This window comes from Scylla paramamosain, chromosome 12 (genome assembly GCF_035594125.1).
Source record: "Scylla paramamosain isolate STU-SP2022 chromosome 12, ASM3559412v1, whole genome shotgun sequence".
Classification (NCBI taxonomy): domain Eukaryota; kingdom Metazoa; phylum Arthropoda; class Malacostraca; order Decapoda; family Portunidae; genus Scylla; species Scylla paramamosain.
Genome location: NC_087162.1, coordinates 21,704,729 through 21,729,534, shown reverse-complemented (window position 1 = coordinate 21,729,534; position 24,806 = coordinate 21,704,729). Strand labels below are relative to the sequence as shown.

General features: G+C 37.0%; 2 protein-coding genes across 4 annotated transcripts in view; one reads left to right on the top strand and one right to left on the bottom strand.

The window, feature by feature from the left end:
• LOC135105872 (uncharacterized) overlaps window positions 1–14,022 on the top strand; it is a 26,922-nt gene extending 12,900 nt beyond the window's left edge. For both annotated transcript variants that reach the window (XM_064014509.1, XM_064014508.1), the window contains exons 17-31: window positions 1,598–1,760; window positions 2,301–2,427; window positions 2,651–2,833; window positions 2,968–3,095; window positions 3,502–3,655; window positions 3,888–3,991; window positions 4,499–4,676; window positions 5,490–5,589; window positions 6,038–6,219; window positions 6,326–6,501; window positions 6,648–6,750; window positions 10,609–10,754; window positions 10,835–11,053; window positions 11,160–11,261; window positions 11,366–14,022. In XM_064014509.1, coding sequence (XP_063870579.1) covers window positions 1,598–1,760; window positions 2,301–2,427; window positions 2,651–2,833; window positions 2,968–3,095; window positions 3,502–3,655; window positions 3,888–3,991; window positions 4,499–4,676; window positions 5,490–5,589; window positions 6,038–6,219; window positions 6,326–6,501; window positions 6,648–6,750; window positions 10,609–10,754; window positions 10,835–11,053; window positions 11,160–11,261; window positions 11,366–11,479 — 2,179 coding nt within the window. In that variant the 3' untranslated portion in view covers window positions 11,480–14,022. The remainder of the gene's footprint in view (window positions 1–1,597; window positions 1,761–2,300; window positions 2,428–2,650; window positions 2,834–2,967; window positions 3,096–3,501; window positions 3,656–3,887; window positions 3,992–4,498; window positions 4,677–5,489; window positions 5,590–6,037; window positions 6,220–6,325; window positions 6,502–6,647; window positions 6,751–10,608; window positions 10,755–10,834; window positions 11,054–11,159; window positions 11,262–11,365) is intronic.
• Window positions 11,940–24,806, bottom strand: part of LOC135105873 (patatin-like phospholipase domain-containing protein 2) — a 26,939-nt gene continuing 14,072 nt past the window's right edge. Inside the window, exon 4 of one of the 2 annotated variants that reach the window (XM_064014511.1) lies at window positions 11,940–18,941. In XM_064014511.1, the coding sequence (XP_063870581.1) occupies window positions 18,197–18,941 (745 nt within the window). In that variant the 3' untranslated portion in view covers window positions 11,940–18,196. Of the gene's footprint in view, window positions 18,942–19,169; window positions 24,510–24,806 lie in introns of those variants that run through there. The other variant, XM_064014510.1, reaches the window with a different exon arrangement.

The following is a 24,806-nucleotide window of genomic DNA, read 5'->3' as shown; positions in this document are numbered from 1 at the left end:
GTTCAGATATACAGCCCGTGACACTCGTGATTAGAACTCCCACTGACACGAGTGTCACATTGCATAGACTGGCAGCTCAGTCCTCCTCAGTCTGAAGAAATCTGCTAGAAGAAAATAACTACATGGCAACTTAAGTTAGTCCTTCATATGTTTTTGAAAGGTTAGAGTTATGGATTCAGTGTTTGACATATTGACCTAAGGGAAAGATGTTTTTGTGACCACTCCTTGCTTTGGCTAACAAAACAGCTTTGATTGTTTTATACAAAATGTTCTGTTAAGGTGATGTGTAATGCCTGGAAAATATATGGGCCACAATTACATAGTATGAATGTTAGAGTTTCACTAGATTAATGAAATGAAAAGAAAATATATTGCACAATGAAAAGACTGAGTGCATTGGTGAAGAAATGGAGTGATAAGGGATGCCAGGATTTGCCTCAACACAGACATGGTGGTGGAGTGCCCCAAAATGTTTGACAACACCTTGCGTAGTATCAAGAGACAGATAAAGGTACATCTACAGCTTAGAACAAAACAACTAAAAAAACAAACATTTTGGGATGCCCCACCACCATATTTGTGATGAGGAACATCCTGGTATCCCTCATCATTCCATTTCTTCATCAATGAACTCACAGTCTTTTCACTGCCATTATTTATATGGCTTATTTTTCTATTCATTTCACCATTCTAGTGAAACTCTAACATTTGTACTATGTAATCATGGCCTGGCATCATGCATCACCTCAGTAGAACACTTTCTTTTAAAGAACAAACACAGCTGTTTTGTTAGCTGAAGCAAGGAGCCATCACAAAAGATAACTTTCCCTTATGTCAATACGTCAAACATTGAATCTGTTACTCTGTGCTTTCAAAAACATATGAGGGACTAACCTAAGTTGTCATGTAGTTATTTTCTCCCAGAAGATTTCTTTTCAGACCGAGGAGGAGTAAGTTGCCAGTTTCTGCAATGTGACACTCACGTCAGCAGGAGTTCTAATCACGAGTGTCGCTGACTGTATACCACGTTACCTCATCTTAAGATAGCTAGTCATTTTAATTTTCATGTTACATTACAGTAAATATGCCATGTAACAAGCTAATTTTGATGCACATTGATAATATAATACTTTTTACCTAATCTGAGGTTTTACATAGATGTCTACAAGTGTCAGTAAGTAGGCATTCTTTTAGTGAGAAGGAAAGGTGTTAATGTTCAGGGTAAAGGAAAAATGTTATTGTCCACAAGGAAACAACTACAGAATTTAATATTTAGAATTATCACACAAAAAGGTTTAAAGTTAAAATAATCCAGGCTTGTTAATCAAAACAGAAATTAAAGGAGATGAAGAATAAAGAAGCACAAAGCAAGAAAGCAGTTTTTTTTTCTCTCTCTCTCTCTCTCTCTCTCTCTCTCTCTCTCTCTCTCTCTCTCTCTCTCTCTCTCTCTCTCTCTCTCTCTCTCTCTCTCTCTCTCTCTCTCTCTCTCTCTCTCTCTCTCTCTCTCTCTCTCCTTTCTGTAGCATACATGCTCCTAATGTGATGTGTAGTTACAGTGACATTAACCACTAGTACTGATGTTTTGTGTTCTTTGCAGGTCATCCATTCCTCACATGGGCTCCATCAATGTCACTGTGGTATATGGAGTGCCAGAAAGTGCTGTAGCTGGCCATGTGAGCACCGTGACATTGACAGCCAAATCAAGACTCCACAAGCACAACGTGAACTCAGCCATCTCTCACTTTTACGTTCTCCCTAATGTAAGTTTTTTAGACACTTCCTTTTATTTAGGTATAAATATACCTAGAGTAATATGATTTACATAATGTTTAATGTTGATTTGCATATTGGAATCAGAATATTTTGGTTGGTAAGATGGCAAAATTAATTTGAGAGTGTAAAGTTAAGTGAAGTGAGAGTTGCCAGATGTACTCATGCATGTCATACTCATTATGGGTATTTTCTTGAATAATTAAATGGTGAACACTCTTGGTTTTGTTGTAACCACTGGTTCTCTATGATGTGAAGATCCTATCTGTGTAACTCTTTACAGAAAGACAATTCATTTTTAACACTTTGGCTTGGTTTTTTAAAATTAAATCAGTGCCATGTGACTGGCTGGACACTAGTTTAGAGGGAAAAAAGTTAGAAATGGATTAAGTGGGTTAGGCCAGGGGTCATAGTTATCCTGTCCTTTTGTTGATAATTCTTTTTAGAATGGTTATCTATTACCTCCAGTTCCCTTTTATATGTTCCAGGGAAATACACTTGTCATTTACATATGATTATTGGTACTCTAGGTAACAGATGAAAATCCACCAACCTGCATCACCAATGACATGACAAACTGTGAAGACTACAACACAGCAGAGACTTGTGCTGGAGGTTGGTGGTCAGCCAAGGTCACACTTCAGGACAATGAACTGGGTTTGTAAGAATTCTCTTATATTAAGTAATGCAATCACCATTTTGCTTGGGCTATAATCAAAATCAACTTTTTCTTAAATCTATGTAGTGAATTAGCATATGTTTGTCTGTTTTTTGTCTGTTGATGATAATATTCAGTAGGTATTCCTTAGAGACATCATTAAAATTACTACTCATGAATGTCCACAAAAAGTTGATGGGATAAAAAATTTCTTCAACACAGGTATGAACAAAATCTACTCACGTCCAGCAGACAATCTTACTGTGGATGTTTTTTCTGAGGGCTCAACACATCCTATTAATGCCACATTTACTGGTTCTTGCTGTGTGCGGAAAGCAGAGGTGATTGGTCGTGACAAGCTGGGCAACACTGGAAAATGTGAATGGGATCTTGGTAGTTTCACTGGTAAGAAATGTCGTTATCATCCATTTTATTTTTTATTAGTGATGTAGCTAATATTATGTTTTCTAAGTGCCACATACAAAATATTGTACTAATAATTAAATTTCTTTCATCCATTACTCAATAACTTTGAGTAGGTCTAGTGCTGGAGTTTGTGGTGGATGCCGTGGGAGAGAGCTGGGTATACCTGAGGTGGAACGTCAGTGAAGTTCGTGATGATTTTGACAGATACTCTATTCTGATTGATGAAGATTACACTGACAATGTATGTCTATGCTTCAGTTTATATATATATATATATATATATATATATATATATATATATATATATATATATATATATATATATATATATATATATATATATATATATATATATATATCACACAGTCATCTCTCATTATAAATGGGGTTTAGGTAACAGACACACTGCTAGATAAGGAAAATCCATGAAAAATTAGGGGACCCCTTAAGAACACTCCTCAGACCCCAAACCTTGTTTAACTAAAGAAAACTGAATGTACATGATTACAAACGCTGATGGGTTGCTTCTCATCATCCCCTCCATTACTTGAATGAATCTGTGGTTGCCAGCAATCCGTGTAAAAGTGAAACCATGGAAACGGATACTATGCTTAACAAGCACTGGCCATATATTTAATCTGTTTCAGTCGCGCTGTCCCAACCTTGTGTGCTACAGGAATGTGACATATGTGGAGCCATGTACTCTGCACACCTTCACCCTCACACCTCATTACAAGAGTAATGATGGAGCAGAAACGAAGGGTTCCTCACAGTACACCGATGCCGTCACACTGGGCCCAGGTGAAGCTGCCTGTCTGTCTGTTACATACCTAAGCAAGTTCATATTGCTATATATATATATATTGTTTTGGGGTAAATGACCAAACACAAATTATTTTTAAATTGCTACATGCTTAACAGTGCCAGAGCTTAAGAGAGCAGGAAAAATTTAAGTGTTCATTTGCCCACATATAGAGGCTGGAACTCACCAAATTAATGCTTAATACTTACAATGTATTATGTGTTTTGTTAGCTCCTCTACCACCCACCAATCCCTCCATTGACTACACTAGTGACACCACAACCAGCCTCTCCTGGACACCGCCAAGTAATCTTGCTTGTCTCGACCACTACCAAGTGAGTGCTGCCTTAGTAATACACATTGGAGATTAAATATCTTTCACTATATATAACTCTGCTTCTGCTAACTTGAAGTCCATTAATATAATTCATTGAGGTTTTCTCTTGTTTCTTGTGTGTGCATCTCCAACAGTCAGACAGGCACACTACTGGCTGCATGATTATCACCTATACATCTTGTCTTGTCATGCTATAGTGGTTTAGAAAGCTTTATGTCAAAGCTACAACATAATAAAATTTTAGCCCTCTAGAACTGCTTTTAAGTATTTGAAACCCATACTTCTAAACCAAAGGTAAATAAATTCATATAATTAAAGATGGTACTTAATGTTAGCTTCCACTAACTTCTTTAGCAGTTTGCAATTAGCTAAGCTAACACTCTAGTCAGCAGATTACTGGTTAGTGAAGTAACTTTTCAGGTAGTGGCATCCACCTTTGGTAATACTTGACTTTTTACTATGATTTCTATTATTAATGAGTTAAATCATCATCCTTATTTTGCAGGTGTGCTTCAAGATGTTTGCATCAGCAGAGAAGTGGTGTGAGAGTAGTAGTAACAACAGTATTGTTCTGAAGAGGCTGCAGCCTTGCACTCTCTACCACATAAACATCACTTCAGTCTCCATTTCTAACCAGCTTAGTGAAGATGCCCTTTTCTTTGACACAAACACTGATGATGCAGGTACGTACTCTCTTTTTCTGTATATGCATAACCTATTGCCAATGTACCAGGTAAAAAATCAATAATACAAGCTCAAATTAATGATAATAGATTTATTCAGTATTTTGGTGTGATGGATATATTTTTTATTCATATTTAATTGCATTTTATTCATATTTAAATGGCATTTAATTTAAATGCCATTTAAATGGCATTTAAATTAAGCACCAGAAGCAGATTGATAGGATCATACATATTGTGAAAAAAAAAATGTATGTCTATATTTCATAAGAATTTGTGCAAAATTGCAGTGAACATGTTATACCTTAAATTAAGTGGTTGATCTGCCAAAACTACAAATGTTTTATGTGAATTAGAAGATATAATAAATGAGAGAATATTGTCTAAATCATCTTATGAACATACAGTTTATGATTCAGAGGCAAAATCAAAATGTTTTATATGAATTACGTTAAAATGAAATAGAAGCTAGCCATGTGACAGAAGGAATCATATCCTACTGTATAATCTCAATATTGTTGGTATTCCAAGATGACTGGTGGTTGAGCATAATATAATGCCTTATGCTTCCCATCCAATATATAAAACTCTCAAGCAAACAGAATAACATGAAATGTTTTAGATTTCATAATTTTAATTACAGTGTACAGTACATGGTTTTACTGCCCTTCTACTATGATTCAAAATACTACCCGTGAACCCTTAGTTCAGATATCACAGATATCTGCAGTTTTGATTAGCATTTGTATTTTGGACATTATAGTCACCATTGAATAGGAATATGGAGACTAATGTCAAATATTGCTCCTACAGCTCCTGGTGCACCACAGAACCTGAAAATAAACAATCAGACAGAACATTGGGTGTCACTGTCTTGGGATAGTCCACTTGAGAGGGCCACCTGTGTGGACAGGCAAGTTGTTAACTTTTCATGCAAGTGAATCACACTGATAACAAGTAGCACTCCTCCATTTGGTTTCAAATACAAAGAGAGTGGACATAATATGAGATTATAGAAAATAAATAGTGTATGTTGCTGAACTCAGTTAATCTGAAACACACGATCAAAAAAAAATATTGAATTATTATATATTATTGATTGAACCCTGTTGGTCAGTAAAATTACAAAACTGCAAATATAATTGAAATAGCTTCTTTTATTCATGTGAAGCCACTTTACATTCATAATACCAAGCTTGGATTCTGTAGTCTGCAATGGCATGTTAGATCAACAGGCTTGTTCCCTTTGTTTCAGCTTATATGGATCACCTGCATACATAGCTGATAATTGCTAATACTAGATTATGTTAGCATATAAAAGTCAAGATGATGATAGTAATGATTGCAGCTTCTTGTTACAGATGGATGATTTCCATCCATGGTAATGAAACCAGATACCAAGAGGTTGAGATTCTGGCTGACAATTATGCAACAGTTTCTGATCTCAAGGCCTGCACAAAGTACACCTTCTTTGTATCTGCTGTTTCTCCAAAAGGGGCTCAGGGCAGCACAGAGACAGTTAAAACTGTGATGGAGGAAACAGGTGAGAGTATAGACCCTGCCCACTGGTAATTTTAGTGACAGTATTTGTTTGTGAATAAAAAATTCCATTCATTGTGAGAAACTGATGTGAAACCTGGACCTGACAGAGCCAACAGCAGTGACATCAGTGAAGGCCACAGCACTGAATGCCAGCAGTGTGGAGGTTGTGTGGGTTCCTGCAATCAAGGAAGAGTGTGTTCACCACTACCTTGTTTGTATCACTCATCTCACCAGCTTAGTACAGGAGTGTCACAATGATACAGATCTTCAACAAACCTTCACAGTGAGTCATCATGTGTTACAGAAGACAGTAGATAACAGTTTGTTGAATGATATCTTTGTCATCTGGTAGCAGTGTGTTTTCTTGATAGTGACAAATAATTTTCAAGGCTAACTTTACTTTCATCTTGTTGCTGTGTTTGCTCCCAGGGCTTGGAAGCATGTGTGGACTATGAAATCACAGTCACTCCAGTCTCTCCTTCAGGCAACCTTGGCAGCTTCACCTATGATCTGGCCAGAACCACAGATCTTCGTGAGTTTTTCAAATAGTACAGTAAAACCTCATTATGTCAGAATTGGCTTTTATCTTAATCTAGCACAAGCTGAACAGTTTCTTGTATTTTAGAAATATCTAGTTAAGACCAAAAGTGGTCTTGACTCAAACACTCCAGTCTGAAACAACTGTAACATCACTCGTTGTACCACTTACTAGTATGATGGACCACGAGACTGTTCCTTTCTACCTGGGGCTGACAAAGCTAAGAGTGTGAATGATGTGTATGTGAATATGTGATGCCTTGTCTGAGCTACCCTTGTGGGATTACTGGGCCTGGTATATAGATAGACAGAAGTTGGACTCTGGTCTAGGGCAACAAAGAGCTATCTATATAAAAAAAGATCTAGTGAAGGTGCCAGCCCATGTGGAGTACAGTTTTAAAAGAATTATCCAAATTTGAGAAGTGTCCTGAAGCATTTAAGGTTAATTGTAGAAGGGAATGCAGAAGCAGGCAGAGAGTTCCAGAGTTTACCAATAAAAGGAATGAAAGATTGAGAATACTTGTGGTGGAGAGAATAGGGGTGAAAGTAGAAATCTGTGTGCAGCAAGGCCATGGAAGAGGTGGAGGCATAGTGTTAGCAAGATCAGAAGAGCAGTTACCATTAAAGAAACAATAAAAGATAACAACGAGATGTAACCTTAAATCAAAGAGAGAGAGAGAGGCAAAAGATAGTTAGAGGAGAGTTAATGAGATGAAATGCTTTTGATTCCACTCTGTTTAAGAGAACAATATAAGTGGAATCCCTCATATGCCAAGTCTGTTCTCCAACTAGCCAAAAACTCCTTCATTAACAGAAAATGTCAAAACCTTTCAAGATCTAACTCCCCTCGTGATTTCTGGCATCTAGCCAAAAACATCTCTAATAACTTTGCTTCTTCTTCTTTCCCTCCTCTATTTCAACCAGATGGCACCACTGCTATCACATCTATTTCTAAAGCTGAACTCTTTGCTCAAACCTTTGCTAAAAACTCTACCTTGGATGATTCTGGGCTTGTTCCTCCCTTTCCTCCACCCTCTGACTACTTCATGCCACCTATTAAAATTCTTCGCAATGATGTTTTCCATGCCCTCGCTGGCCTAAACCCTCAGAAGGCTTATGGACCTGATGGGATCCCTCCTATTGTTCTCCGAAACTGTGCCTCCGTGCTTGCACCTTGCCTAGTCAAACTCTTTCAGCTCTGTCTGTCAACATCTACCTTTCCTTCTTGCTGGAAGTTTGCCTACATTCAACCTGTTCCTAAAAAGGATGACCATTCTAATCCCTCAAACTACCGTCCTATTGCTTTAATTTCCTGCCTATCTAAAGTTTTTGAATCTATCCTCAACAGGAAGATTCTTAAACATCTATCACTTCATAACCTTCTATCTGATCGCCAGTATAGGTTCCGTCAAGGCCGCTCTACTGGTGATCTTCTGGCTTTCTTTACTGAGTCTTGGTCATCCTCTTTTAGAGATTTTGGTGAAACTTTTGCAGTTGCCTTGGACATATCAAAAGCTTTTGATAGAGTCTGGCACAAAGCTTTGATTTCCAAACTACCCTCCTACGGTTTCTATCCTTCTCTTTGTAACTTCATCTCAAGTTTCCTTTCTGACCGTTCTATTGCTGCTGTGGTAGATGGTCACTGTTCTTCTCCTAAATCTATTAACAGTGGTGTTCCTCAGGGTTCTGTCCTGTCACCCACTCTCTTCTTATTATTCATTAATGATCTTCTAAACCAAACTTCTTGTCCTATCCACTCCTACGCTGATGATACCACCCTGCACTTTTCCACATCTTTTCATAGACGTCCAACCCTTCAGGAGGTAAACATATCACGCAGGGAAGCCACAGAACGCCTGACTTCTGATCTTTCTAAAATTTCTGATTGGGGCAGAGCAAACTTGGTATTGTTCAATGCCTCAAAAACTCAATTCCTCCATCTATCAACTCGACACAACCTTCCAGACAACTATCCCCTCTTCTTCAATGACACTCAACTGTCCCCCTCTTTTACACTCAGTCTGTCCTTTACTTATAATCTGAACTGGAAACTTCACATCTCATCTCTAGCTAAAACAGCATCTATGAAGTTAGGTGTTCTGAGACATCTCCGCCAGTTTTTCTCACCCCCCCAGCTGCTAACTCTGTACAAGGGCCTTATCCGTCCATGTATGGAGTATGCTTCACATGTCCGGGGGGGTTCCACTCATACTGCTCTTCTAGACAGTGGAATCAGAAGCTTTTCGTCTCATCAACTCCTCTCCTCTAACTGACTGTCTTCAGCCTCTCTCTCACCGCCGCAATGTTGCATATCTAGCTGTCTTCTACCGCTATTTTCATGCTAACTGCTCTTCTGATCTTGCTAACTGCATGCCTCCCCTCCTTCTGTGGCCTCACTGCACAAGACTTTTTTCTTTCTCTCACCCCTATTCTGTCCACCTCTCTAACGCAAGAGTTAACCAGTATTCTCAATCATTCATCCCTTTCTCTGGTAAACTCTGGAACTCCCTGCCTGCTTCTGTATTTCCACCTTCCTATGACTTGAATTCCTTCAAGAGGGAGGTTTCAAGACACTTATTCATCAATTTTTGACCACTGCTTTGACCCTTTTATGGGACTGGCATTTCAGTGGGCATTTTTTTATTAGATTTTTGTTGCCCTTGGCCAGTGCCCTTCCTACATAAAAAAAAAAAAATATGTGCGGCACACTCTTCACTCCATACATGACAGATAAGATCCTTGTATAGAGTTACCTGCTGGAGTATGAGAAAAGTGGGCAGAGATGGCTCAGAAGCAGTTTTAGCAAGAGATGGGATGTAAAGTTTCCAGTTTAAATTATTAGTGAAGGACAGACCTAGGATGTTCATTGTCAAAGGGGGGGGACAGCCAAGTGCCATTGAAGAGGGGATAGTTGTCTGTAAGGTGCATGTAGTGTTGTGTGAAGTAATAGAGTTGTCTTTAGAAGGCATTCTGTGATTGCCCCTTTGTGCTGTGAGACACAAAAGAGAAATGTTTAGGGAGGTCACAGCTGGGTCAAAAGCAAGTTCACAAAACCCACCTTGGCCAGTGCTTGTGAGACCTCCCTGGGAGAAATTACCATTTACTGGAGATAAAAATTATATCCCTTATTTTAATTAGTATAGTGTTTTATGTTGTTATTGACTCATTATCCCAGTTTTACACTATTTAATATGACCAGGATTGAAAAAACTGGTGAGAATATTTAATTGTGTTTTTGGTAGCCACCAGTAGGTGTACATACATGTTTTGTCTTGAACTACTGAGCTGTGTGAGTTTGTACATTTTATTTATTTTTTATTTTTTTTTATGTATTTTAGAACCTAAACTGAGGAAATGTTTCTATAATTCTTGACAATCTTAGAAGAATTTGAATATTGAACACATAGCAAAGTGAGAATGTCATATCCTTCCAGCAGGCAGACAGGTGACAGTGACACTTAGAGCTTGTCTGTGTGTTAGTATGAGACTATTGAGAGAATATTAATTTTTTTAAAATAATAAAAAATCTTCACCTAATTTCATAATAATGTTGATAATTTCAGCTAAATATAGCAGGAGAAAAAGCATTTCATTAAATATTTTTTTAATGAAAATCATAATTACACATCCTATACTGTCTTGTAATTTTTGGTGTCAAAAAGTTTGGAGTAGGAGGGTGAAGTCTGGATTTCACCTTGTTTAGACTTCAGTTTTATAGGAGCAACTAGGCCCAAATTACTCCATTATATCAAGGTCTTGCTATATTTTAAAGGTAGAATGACAAAAAGAATGTCAAATATGGCTTTGCTTGAAGAAAAATTATTACTACTGTCTCCTTTATTAATTTCATCAGGCCCCAGTCCCCCCACCAATCTCAAAGTGACAGACACCAATGCCCATTCTGCACTTGTCACATTTGGGCCACCATCGGAACATCCACTTTGTGTCATACAATATGACATTGAGGTGGAGGAAATGGGAAGTGTGAAATCCATCAAGGTGAGTGAATTACCCATAAGCTTGTGTATGTTCTCTAGAGCAGCCATGGTGTATTTACTAAGAGAATACACTTGTTACAGATACTTTCCGCCAGTGTGTTTCTGCAACAGTTGCTATCAGGTTTGAATGCCTGCACTGACCATGAGGTTCGGATCTCTGCTGTTACTCCCTCTGGACTTGCAAGCGAAAAAGCAAATGTTAACTTCACAACAAGTGAGGACACTCCTTCAGCTCCTCGAGCCCTCACCCACACTACAGTTTCTGTGGACCAAATTGAGCTGCATTGGTTTGCACCTCTGGTAAGTCATTTATTTAGCTTCACCAAAAGGTACTGTGTCATAATGAAGATTTAAACAGTAGTTTGCTGTTCTCCCTTTTACACATACTGCCTGTCTTGCCCTGCAGACAAATCGCCTGTGTGTTGACATGTACAAAGTGTCTTGGACCAGTGCCAGTGACAGTGGCAACATGGACTACACCCCTTCAGGTCACCCACCAGAGGTGAAGGTAGGTCCTTGAGAGGTGCTTTTCACTGTCTTTTGAAGTAATATTGATTGCTTTATAAATAAAACATTTTTTCAAACCTTATCATACATTTCCTTCCCTTGCAGATGACAGTGAGTGGACTGGAAAGCTGCTCATCATACACATTCACTGTTGTAGCTGTGACACCTTTGGGAGATGAGGGATCTCCTATCACACACACTGTCTCCACCAGCTGTTAGAAAACCTAGAAGCTTAGGATAAAAAGGATGCAACATTCTATTCATAATTGTATAAGGCCAGTGCTCCTTCAGTCAACATTTCCTTAACTTTATCTCTCTCCTCACTTAAAATTACATTCTTTTTACATTGGAAGCTACATTATTTTTACATTGGAAGCTCAATAATTGGAAAATGTTATTAACCACTTAGTTAAAAATTATCAATATTTTGAATGCATCTTTGCCAGTATTTAAAAGTATCATTTTGCCATCACTTTTGGTTCAAAACATTGTCCCTTAGCTGAACACTTGAACTTACTCCAAACATTACATTCACACGTCATTAATGGAATTATCATAAATAGGTAACTGACAAAACTAACCACAACTGCATGGGAAAAATTTTGTTGTCTTTTTGTAAAATTGACCCACATTAACATGTACCCTTGCCACTATATTAAAGGATAAATAATACTGCATGCAACTTAGAATTGTCTTTTCTTCAGAGTATTATACAACTGCTACACAAATGTACTGTGTAGAGTACTTAGTATAAACAATCTTTCATAATAAAGAGCACCACTACAGTCAATAGAACAACTACTTGTTTCATGCATATATAATTTCATTCTCATTGCATGCTGCATGTTATTACCCTTGTTGAGACATCTCATATTTCAGATGGATGTAATTACTGAGATTTTCTACAGCCTCTACCTTCCCTTGTTTCCAAAAATTTAAGGGTATAATTATAGGATGTATCAGCTTATATTTCAGAAATACTTTAAAAGTATTATTTGCAGCACCCAAACATGTTTTGTGTGAAAAGTATATATGTATGCATGTATATATAATGTATTTACCTGATATTGTTTATCTCCTGGATGTACTCCACCTTTTCTTCATAGGTTTAGAAAAATTAGTGGTGTTAGAATTGCCAGCACCACTTTGCATGTTCCTGACACTGTTTTAACTTCCTTGTGCCTCCAGTCCTTTTTCATAAGTTGTAGCAAAAAAATACTGAACTTAATTACTGCCTGAATTTAAAGAAAGTGAGGTATACTATTTCTAATGAAGTAGAATTTTAGTTATGTGAAGTAGATTTAGGGTTGGCAACCACTGTAGTACAGTAGGAATGTGTGTGCTTTGGGGGCTGAGGGATCCTCAGGCACACAAGTTGAAATCTTGGCCACAGTCCGAGGGTAGGAAGGGCATCCACTTGGAGTAACAGTTCCCAAATGCCAAAACCATGGTCCTTCATTAGGAGGCACCATCATAGCCCTGATAGACTTGGAAAACTGGACATAAAAACCAAACTAGTTTTAGAATTATGTATCAGTCATTCTCAAGTTTGAGTACAGTAAAATCCCTCTCATCCGGCATTCGAGTATCCGTCAGCTTCAAGTATCCGGAACATTTTTCCCCGAGCCTTAAAATCAATAAAAAATCAATGTGTACTTATAAAATTGGTTAAAATTCCCACACGAGGCATACTTTGTCCCCTCGCCACCAGAGCGCACTGCTTTGCGCCACCCATGGCCCACTGCACTGTGTTTACTCAGTGACTCAGTACCACATGTGCACTGTTTATCGCCTGACGCCTTCATCATGCCTAAAGTTGTAGAAAAGAGGAAGCATGTTGTGCTTACACTTAAGCAGCTGATCAGATCAGCTGATCTTTGTTATGGTAAGATGTGTGAGTGTAGGGTGGTGATTGTGGACATAATTTCACTTCTATTCAAGTATCCAATAATATTCAAGTATCCGGCATGTCAGCGGTCCCGTTGATGCCAGATAAGAGGGATTTTACTGTAATATTTTTGCCATCCTCTGATAAAAAACTGAACTGGACACAAACCAAGATAAATTCAAAAAAATTTTTACCAACAAGCAAGATTCTGAAAAGCTATCATGCAATTGTTATTTGTTATTTGTATGGGAGAACAAAGCCTTGCTGCATATTCCTGGTTGTATAAGAGGAATGCTGTCTTCATATTCCCTGTGTATCATAAAGGGCAACTGAAAAGAAACAAGCTAGGGACTGAAAACCCTTCTATACTTTTATTACTGTTCCAGATGCATATCTTTTAAGGGTGTCTGAACCTGGTATTAGAGTATTTGATGGTTAGTTGAGCCAGTCTTGCTTATGTCATTTTGTGAATTAGTAAAGAAGCAAGGCATCCTGCAAATATGTAACAGACAAATTGTCTCATGCATAAATACCTGATGCCTTGATGTTATTACAGTGAACTCTCACTCCTTATGATAATAATATCCAAGTTGACTGATCATCCCAAGCTTATGCATTACTCAAATCTGGTTATTGTGTAGCAAAGCAATATTTCACATACAGATCAATGATATGTCTCCTCACATGTATGAATCCAGTCAAGAGTGGTTTGATGCATGTCAGCCAGTCACATGTTTGGGAGAGTTTGTGTAAAAATACCTGAGATTTTACTTAATTAAGTGATAGGGATCATCTTGGAGGGCATGGTCCTATAATGGGAAATCTTGTTAATATATTTACAAAAAATGGTGTTCTAAGTAATCATATGATATCACATTTTTTTTCTTTTTCCCTTAAATAATTTGATTCACTATGAAATTCATATATATATATATATATATACTCGTACAACACTGGAACAACAAAAATTGAACTGTCATGAAACAAAACACAATTTTTGCTATCTGATCCTCAGAAATGTTATATTTTCATAAACTCTATATGAGCAAGCATTCCTTCTGGTAAAACTCATATCATGATATTGCACTTCTGATTAAATAAATCTGACACAATAAACTTAATGCTCAGCAGGGGGGAATGATTCATTATCTTTTAAACACTTTTTCTCTTGTATGCATTTTCCCCCTGTCTCCACAATCACCCACTGGCATGGGAATTTTAAAAACTAGAATGAAATTAAATGCATTTGTCTGTTGATTTATAAATACACAAATATATAGAGTCTGTTAAATATAAAGAGATAATACCATCTTTTCACATGCAATTTTCACTTGAAATATAAAATAAACTTCTCTGTTGAAGTACTGGTGCATTCAGTTCATTATGCTGTGCGAGCATCTGCTACACCTTCAGGAACCTTGACCGTAATGCCATTCAATTTCTTGTTCAAACACACCTGACACCCCAAACGCGACCTGCAGAGAAGGAGAAAGACAAAGGGATGGGTCGGCATCAAAATTAGTAAAGCTATGCATCAATGGATGGAGGGAGAATACATGTGCATTTGGAACCACAATACTATATATATGCATATTTTTTTATATACATCAGGCTGAGATCCCCCTTAAAGGGAGGTGACCCAGATAACATGTTACATCTTCTCTCATTGTAAGAATCAAAATACAGAGGAGGGAGTTCCCAGTCCCCTTGCTCTGCCTGTTTTAGTTGCCTCTTACAATGGACAGGGAATATGGTAGTAGTATTCCCCCCCCCCCCACCTGACCCAAGTGTGTAACCACACCTTTTAATCACAAAGGAAACAATATCCTTACACATTTTATATACAGTCACATTGGTAATAATAACTGGTAGTACACTATACATTCTACCACTTACCTTACTGTTGTTGAGTGTTTCATGTATTTTCATCTTTCTGTATTCATTATACATAAATACAGTTGTCCAATAGCTAATTGCAATAAAAATACTATATCAGTCAGGACTTTGTGCAGTTACCTAGATATCAAACAATTAATATGAATGTCTCATTATGGGACAAAGATCAAAGAGAGGATTCCCAGTCACTTTATTCTGTCCTTTAGGGTACCTTTAATAAGGAGCAGGGAATGTAATAGCAATATTCTGCAAAACTTGGCTACAGAATATGAAAGCAACCAGTCTGGCTCCAATACCTAGTAGTAGTAGTAGTAGTAGTAGTAGTAGTAGTAGTAGTAGTAGTAGTAGTAGTAGTAGTAGTAGTAGTAGTAGTAGTAGTAGTAGCAATACATTGAAAATCAGTCTGTTATGCTTAGCATGATGGCTTTTGTTTTTTCAAATCCACCTTAATATTCCAACATCTTTTATTAATATTGGTATGTCATTGTTGTTGTAATAGGATAAAGGATCATTAATTAAAATATATCTTAAAGCCTAACCATATTTTGTAAATGAAGATTTACTCAATATTCAGATTACTGTGTCTGACCCAGTTCTCTTAATATTAGTCCAGTGGAACAAGGATATATGAAAAGGCAAGGAATTACAGCTTTGCAATTAATCAATTACTGAGTTTCACTAGCTCATTTGTATTTTCTCGGATGCATAACTCACTGCATTAGTTCGATTTAAATATAATATATGTCTTAAGTCATTGTGAGCCACTTCTCTTCAAACAGCACATGACTTTAGCAGGAACTGAGACATCTTCCACTTCCTCCATGAGGAAGTGGTGTGGCAATGCTAACGCTGACATGATGTGGTTGATGGATCAGCCCTCATCACTGATGACAGAGGAGACCATGTGATTGCCTCATAGACACACCAGGATCACCAGGACAATTGAAAAGAAAGAAAAGATCTCTTTTTCCTTGCCAGTGGAACCTTTTGTCAACCCTGGATGCTATGAAATAAGGATCATTGTCCACAGCATAATTATCAGGTAATTAATTTTCTTTTTATTTACCTAAGAAATTTGAGAAGAAAATTGTTTCATTTAAGATGTATGCTTCTGTACTAAATAGAAGCAGTGTTTAACAGATTAGAAATATTTGTTAAATGTTATTTTCAATAGAGTAAAGCTGTCATCAGTTTTGACCAATCATCCCTTCTGAAAACTATGAGAAAACCAAAATATATAAGTAAACAAAAATTAATATAAAAATATGTATGCAGTTCTGAAAGTCTGAAGATTCAAATTATGTCCTGGTAACTGTACCTTTCAATCCATCCATCATAAATTTCACCTGCAGTGTTCCTCAAGAATCTTGAGAACATTATCAAAGTAAAATTTGATTAAAATTTACAATTGCATGTGTTGTCCAAGTATAAAACCACATTTACATATCCAAGTTGAAATAGTACTGATCAGGGGAACAAAATATGGCAACTCTTCAGACTGCCTAGTGAAGTAGATCTACAAGCATTTCTGGATTTAAGCAAACTCAGTGCCTACTAGTAACAATGAAAATATTAACAAACTTTCAACCTCCACTAAATCACAGTAAACCTTAGGACAGTGTTGAGTGACTTGCCTGTCCTTTGATATAGTACACAGTGTCCTGCATATCCCTGAATGTACATCTACAGTGCTTGACACTGAATTACTCTGCCCTGGGTGTGGCCAACCAATTCAGTATAAGACAGACCTAAAATTGTGCCAATGCATTACGCCACCTACACAAAGTGGCGCAGTACTATGAACTTCTGAGCCCACCAAGCAAAGCCCAATCATCTGTTGTCTTACTGGTGTGTTTTGCACTCAATCTGGATGTATGGGAGAGTCAAGAAAGTCACTGCCAGATCTAGATCTGTGACAGTAAAATTGGATTCATCACCATAGTACCTCTTGCTACTTACCACCACCAGACACTCCTTGGACACATGCTGATCTGTTCAGAGACTGCCTTTGTTTGGAGACCAGATTCCTTTAGGGCAATGACCTAGGCACTGGCCTGGGCACTTAAATCCTCCTCCTTGCCCATATTGACAACACAGGGGGACTCAAAGAGGGGCAGCAGTATGGGTCAAGCAGGACAGAACACCAGCAAGACAACAGATGATTGGGGTTTGCTTGGCAGGCTCAGAAGCTCCTACTACTATGCCACTTTGTGTAGGCAGCATTATACATTAGCGCAATTTTAGGTCCCGCTTTAGGATTAAGCAAAATTTTATAACAAATTGGTCAGCCACAACTAAATTGGAATAATTAATTTATTAGTCAATGTCAAGCACAGTACTGTAGGTGTACTATTTCATCATTCTGTAAACCACTACAGGTCCAGTCAGCAGTGAATCACACCAACAAGTAACTGTATTTAACAAATTGAACATGTTGCATATTTAATAAGAATACATCTGCTTGGTGAAGACCTATGAATAACATTTGCAAAAGAACTGATTCACAGCAAATTACATCCACTGTAAATTCACTGCACTTGTACTGATACTGTGTTTACCACTGTACACACATTGCTGATCTAACAAGGAAGTGCACCAGTCACAGGTCCAAGGTGCTGCAGGCATATCAAGGTAAAATCCAAACCAAGACTACAGCAAAATACAACGTTTTGGGGGGAACATCTGGAAGACTTTTTAACAGTTCTTTCACTTAATCTAATAAAGTAAGGTAGGGTTAAAGGTTAACTGTATAGTATTTTAACAAAAATGTCATTAAACAATATCTAAAATACTTCAACAAAATTCATAGGGGATTTGTAAAACACTTCCTACAATATTCACAATTACCTTTCCCTCTTGTTTATCAACTTGCAAAATAAAGATGCAGACAAGTAGTAAAAAAAACATTATGAACTCTTCAAAATACCTTTTCTATTCCTGCTCCTCTCTTGGTCAATGTATAATGTCTGAAAAATAAACTTGACATTTTCATTATTTGGACATACTTAGTGCCACACATTTACATGCTAGACTTTTATACAGTATTCATGTATGAATTTGATTCTTAACTCCAAGTACAAATGCTGTATTACATATAGCACATCAGCCAAGACATAAGTGTAACTAAGAATTTTTTTTGTGATAACATAAGTCTAACTGAGATTTTTTTTTTTCCTGATAAAGTTATAAGCATCATTATATCCTGCATGATGTAAACTTTCCAAGCCCTCAACAGTGGGTGGAAACAAAGCTCTCACAAACCTAGATATGTTGGTCATTGTCAAAGCAAGCTCCTCATTTGCTATTTTCACATACCGAGGTTTGCTTTTTACACTCTTTGGACATATGTCTACAATACCTTCAAAGGGGCTTATAGTTATAGTGGGCATTTGCACTATAGGAAGGTTATTGGTAAAGCCTCCATCAATATACTTCTCTCCTCTAAATACAGGAAATATTACTCCAGAGAAAATGGGCAGGAAGCAAGAACATAACAGACACTGTATCAAGTCCTCTCTTGAATCCCAGTGTGACACAATCTCATTCTTTAGATCTTTTACTCTTGTGACAGATATGAACAATCTTCCATTTGCTCGTAAATGAGCATCATGAGGCAAAGCTTCAAGGCCTGATTTTACAAAATCTTCAACCTTGAAATTTGGGTTAAATGGGCCCATTGTCCAAAGCTGAGCAGCTATTGCAGTCTCAATAAAGCTTGACTTAACAATCCCTAGTGGAACACCACACGCTATGCAGGCTGCAAGAAGAGCCCCTGCAGAAGCTCCTGCTACACTGGCATTCTGAACAAGTTTGGGTGTGTGATGATGTAGACATTCTAGAGCCCCTAGCTGGTAAACTCCCAGGAAGCCAGAGCCAGACAAAGAGAGAGACACGTCCCTAGAACACGCAAATAAGTCTTAGCCAAATTATCAAGTCCATTTTAAATTAATATACATGACGGTTAATTTCTAGACAATATTGTGCATATGTTGCTATGATTCACTTTTTCTATTAATGTAATCTATGACTCTTCAATTAAATAACCTTCATACAAGTGTGGCTGGTGAGAATCTTTTTCCCCCCTCTCTCTCTTGAAGCCCTAGGAACCAAAATGGATTTTAATTGTGTGTGTGTGTGTGTGTGTGTATGTGTGTGCTTTGTCTCAGCTATCTTTGTTTCCAAGAATATTAGTTTGGGCTTACACTTATAAGACAGAAAAATCATACTCAAAAACTTTAAAACAGGACAAAAGCTGTTGAGGCAGGCAAATACAGCATCCTGAAGTGGTTTGGTCACCTAAAGAACATGAAAATGAATATAGTATTAAGAGGATGGTAGCTACTTTAGACATAACAGGAAAGTCCTCTATAAACTGAGAGAGAGGAATTGAGAGGAAATACCAGTGTAGGCTAGGATAGAAAACCTCAAAAACAATCAAGGGAAAACTCATTTGCCATGCCAGTGTAACATGCGAAAGAACGTAATGACCAGTAGCAACTGATGGTGACTGCAAATTTAAAGAAAGGATGTAACTATGGTAAATTTAATGTGCCTTCACATGTTAACAATAGATGGCAAGACAAATAATCCATCACTAGCACCATTTCAAAGAGGAGCTGCTGCCATGAGTGACCAGGTGAGTCCATCTTGATGTTATCTCTAATCACAAGTACCCCAGAGAAGCAATCAGGAAGAAAGTGAAGTATTGGAGATAAACAACTATCCATAAGGACCCTTTACAAAATCAATGCTGTCTAAGCATTTGTCACTCACCCAACAAAATTTCACAGTTCCAAGATACAAGTCCACTAAAAACCTATGGCTTCCCCTTATTACAGTATTTGGTGTATGGAATAAGTGACAATCTATTATTTAAATCTATTTCCTGTTCCTAAGAACCTCCCCAAAGGAGGATAACCTGGACAAAAGTATCATATTTCCTATTTTTCCATCACTCCCTGTACTCTCTACATCTCATTCTCCTCTCTACCCTTATTCTCACATACATTTTACTCCATTTCACTGAAGGGTGTCGTCTTCCATTCACTGCATCTACCACACACAAAACTACTGTCAATTTCCATCACTCTTTCCATGTGGCCCAACCACCCACCACTCAACAATGCATTTCTTCACCACTGCCTGATATACAAAATCTATAGCACTGTACACTTTCATTATTTTCACTATCCATTCTCTGAAGAACAGAATGTAGTTGAAAACTGGCTGGAGACATGCAAAGGTGATTGGAGCATGTACCAATATGAGAGAATCATGAAAAATTAAATAACAGGATAGCAAGTAAAAACTGATATGCATAAACAGCCACACAATCACACATTTCTATGATGGTCACCCTCATCACGTAATTAACATACACCACTTATGAGAAATGTTATACAGAGATAATAAAATAACTTGTCTGACAAACTTGTGAAAAAGTGCACCTAACTTCTACTCTTGCAAATACCTATACCACTAACTGACAATAATTATAATGAGAAAGGCCTAATGTGTCTCAGTACTGTCAATTAAACTAAACAAATATCAAACAACATATACATGTACATGCTGCATAAGGCAACTCTGGTGTACGCATATTTACAAATAAATAAAATATGATTTTCATTATGTTTGAAGAGAGAAAATATGGAAACATGAGTAATTCACTAATTCCTAAAAGTGTTGCTTTTATGCTGCCTTACAAAAAAAATGTAGAGATTTGCCTCCTTTCAAATAACTCTTACTTGCACTCAGGATGAGATACACAAAAATTCTGAGGCTTAATTATTGCTTTAATATAATCTACTGCTTCCTTCAACTGTTATTTATTTCTCCTTTGCAGAAAATATTGTGGTGATAATGATGATTATGGGATCTTTTTAAATATGCAATATTTCTTCAAATCCAAGCATCAATGCAAGTTTCTAGTATTTTTATTTATTTATCTTATTTTATTTTATTTATTTATTTTTTATTGTGCTTTGAGAGAGACAAGGAAGCTGTTGGAAATGTTCACTAAAATGGATTTCTGCACCACCTGCAACTCCTGACATCCACACAAATAAGCTAACACAACAAAGTACCACACAACCTGCATCATAATATGTATATGTATAACAGGAATAACAACGAAAATGGATAAGAATTACTAAAGAAAACAGTTCAATACTCGTGTGTGTGTGTGTGTGTGTGTGTTGGTGATGTATCAGATATCTGCCTCTGCCGTTAAAATAATGTCTGCATTTCTATCCATATCCACAATTTCAGACAAATCTTCTGCATCATTATTCTATCAGTGCTTTCAGATAATAAAACTTCAGCATAGTAATCTGCCTATACATCAGAACCACAGAGGTTGCAAGTCTTTCTTTCTTTCTCTATGTATATATCTATCTGTCACAACAGTTACATGTGCTATGTTATATAGGCACACTTGGAGTCTAGATGTACCTACATAGCATAATGCACAAATGTACCTTAATGTGTGTGAAAAAATCCATGTCTGTATTTGCAAAGAATTAACATCTTAACCTCCACAGTTTTATCTGCAACCACAATTTATGAGAAATAGATATTTGTCTCTGCCTCCACTTTCACAGAGCCCTAAAATGTGTTATCTGATGCATCACTAGTAAGGATGTATGTAAAGACACTGGGTATTGCCTTACAAATACTCTCATAGAGCAAAAAATACTTCTGTAGTACAAGAATACATCCAGAAACATTCAGAAAAAAGAACAACCTATTTGCTATAGCAAACTGTATCTCACATTACTGTCCTAGTAAGTGTGTCCTCTATATTCTATACAGAGTAAAATAGTTTCTGCACACAAGTATTCCAGAACATTACATGAATTGCAGAGTATTATATAATTACCAACACATTATATCCATGAAAAATGTACATTATGTACATGGTAAAATATATATATATATATATATATAGAGAGAGAGAGAGAGAGAGAGAGAGAGAGAGAGAGAGAGAGAGAGAGAGAGGGGGGGGGGTGTTGAAGTAATACAAAAGCTTACTAATGTGCAGAAAGATCAAGTGTATAGTGTGGGTTACATGATGCATACAAAACAGACCACCAGTGGTGAGTGGTGCATCAAGCTGTCCTTAATTAGTTCCACAAAAGAGTAAAAACCTAACTGTGAGTTTTGGCATAATGGGGAAAGAGTACTTGATTCTACACATCAAAAACTCTATCATGGAGATGTCTAAAAATTTACTAGACATACCTTTTTCTCTGAAATATCAAGAAAATGCCCATGCATTTTGCAGGATGAAGGTAAGTGACTAACTATGAAAGTTAATATCAAAATTGGGTGTGAAAATGTTTATAAATGTATTCATCTACTGCTGCATAAGTAAAACTGGAGCTGGATGGCATACCATCCTCACTTATTGCTGTTTACTTTAATGTTAATGGTGCCTCAAGCAATTATCACCAATGTAACAATGCTAACTCTGTTGCATAATTTAAATTTTTTTAATTCTCTTTAATGAAAGTAAATCTATTCCATAAAATGATAGATGCATATATTTGAGACATGCTTTTGTGGTCCAAGTTGAGACTTGACTACTGTAATCCAAATGGCATTAGTTCTTTGTAAAGATCAGCAGAGAAAATGTCCCACTGAAACAAAGTAAAGATGTCCTCCCCAAGGGAGCTTGGGACCACAACTCAGAAACCAAGCCACCCATGCAGCTATCAAACACCAAGCCTTGACTGCAACTGTGAAAACACACCATAACCTCCAAGAGAAAAAGTAGTTCTATTAGAAAATATCACCATATAAAGAAGACCAGATACAGTAGGGTATTTGACAACACACAGTTCTTATAAGGTGTAGATGCAATAACATAATGAAATTTTAATAAAAATTTAATTAGAATAACAAACCAAAACTGGCAAGATGAATTTCCCACTTGTGTGAGCACTGAAATTTTAATAATTTTAATTGGAATAACAAATCAAAACTGGCAAGACGAACTTGCCACTCAAGCAAGCACTGAAATTTTAATAAAAATCTAATTGGAATAAACCAAAACTTGCAAGTCTTGTCAGCTGTGTGAGCAGCAGCTCTCCTATCCGTCACTAATGCCACTTTCAATGAAATAATGACACATTCAGTCCACCACCTCCACCTCCACCAGTAGCGGCCAAATAAGCTCATCTGCACACTAACCTAAGGTTAGTTTAGGGCACTTTATATTTGTTGTGCTATCTCAAATAGCTAATTTTGAAGTATTTTTCAAAAATTAAGGAATTTCTTATATTAGGTATTTTCTGGTTCCCTGGAACCAATTAATTTTTCCACATAGGTTCTTCAGTTGCCATAATGCACATTTGTCATAATGAACAGAACACTGGAACAAATCATATTTGTTGTCATATACCGTACTGTATGTGCTGCAAAAAACCTTACTGTGAAAAACTTGAGTTACCAAGAAACACAGTTTGTTGATAAAGATGCCACAAAACTTGGTGTACCATTTTACAGTATGACACCTGCATCCAACCAAAGTTTGTCGACATTATCCAAGACGACAACAAATAATAACAATTAATGATCCTTTAAACAAAGTGAGTACATTTTCAAAAAAATCCAGCATATTCCTCTCATTTGAATATACATTATGATTTAATATCATACTGATATATAATGATGTATAAAAATTTATTCTGCTATTATGATGTATAACAAAACCTTTACCCATCTGGAGGTTTCTTACATCTCAGAAAATGCAAGGCATCCTGATATCCAGAGTGATAATACCTATTCAAAATGTGTGGAGGGGGAGGCATCAAGCTTCTATAAAGACGCTCAAAATTACCATATGTAACATCCATCCTCATATCAGCCCATTTGATATCATACCCACTCTTCTTTTCCCTGGGAGAAATACTGGCACAGCCACTATAAGGACTTATGGATATGGTCCGTGGACAATTACCATGAGGTAGGCGGTTTGTGTATCCACCATCTATGTGCCACTCATTATTAAGCAAAGGAGGCTGCATGCCAGAAAAACCTAAAATATAGCAAGAACTACGCAGAGTCTGAATCAAGTCTTCTCTGGAATCCCATTCAGAAATTATTACATTTGACATGTCACGCATACGAGTCACTGACACATGAAGTCGACCATTAGCTTTGAGATGTGCATCAGGGGGTAATCTTTCAAATCCAACATTAAGATGATCTCCAAAATTGAACCCAGGAGTAAATGCACCCATTGCCCATTTCCTCGTTTCTGATGCAGTTTGAAGAAACCCTGCCCTCACAAAGTTTAAAGGTACATCACACAGAATACATGCACCAAGTAGGGCTCCAGCAGATACTCCATAAAAATTAGCATTTTGTAATAAACTTGGAGAAGAAGATTTCAAACAGTCAAGAGCTCCAATGAGGTAAATTCCCAAGAATCCACATCCAGGGAGAGAGATGTCCACCTTCCTAAAACACAACAGAGATTGCTTATTACAATCCAGACTGATATATATGCTACCTATCTATTATGTTCTTTAAATACATCCAGAAGTATAGCTTTACAGAACAAACTAGGGCTTGTGTAGTCACCACTAAAAAGCTGGATTTTCCATCATTTTGTTTCCTGGAGTATTGAATGAACAGTCTGACCTACAATGATGTAAAGGTCGACAATCCTTTATCAGGAATTCTAAAATTCAAAAACCTCAAAGATCCATATGTTTTTGAGAGCTAATATTATCTACAACTCACTGAAGTCATGGC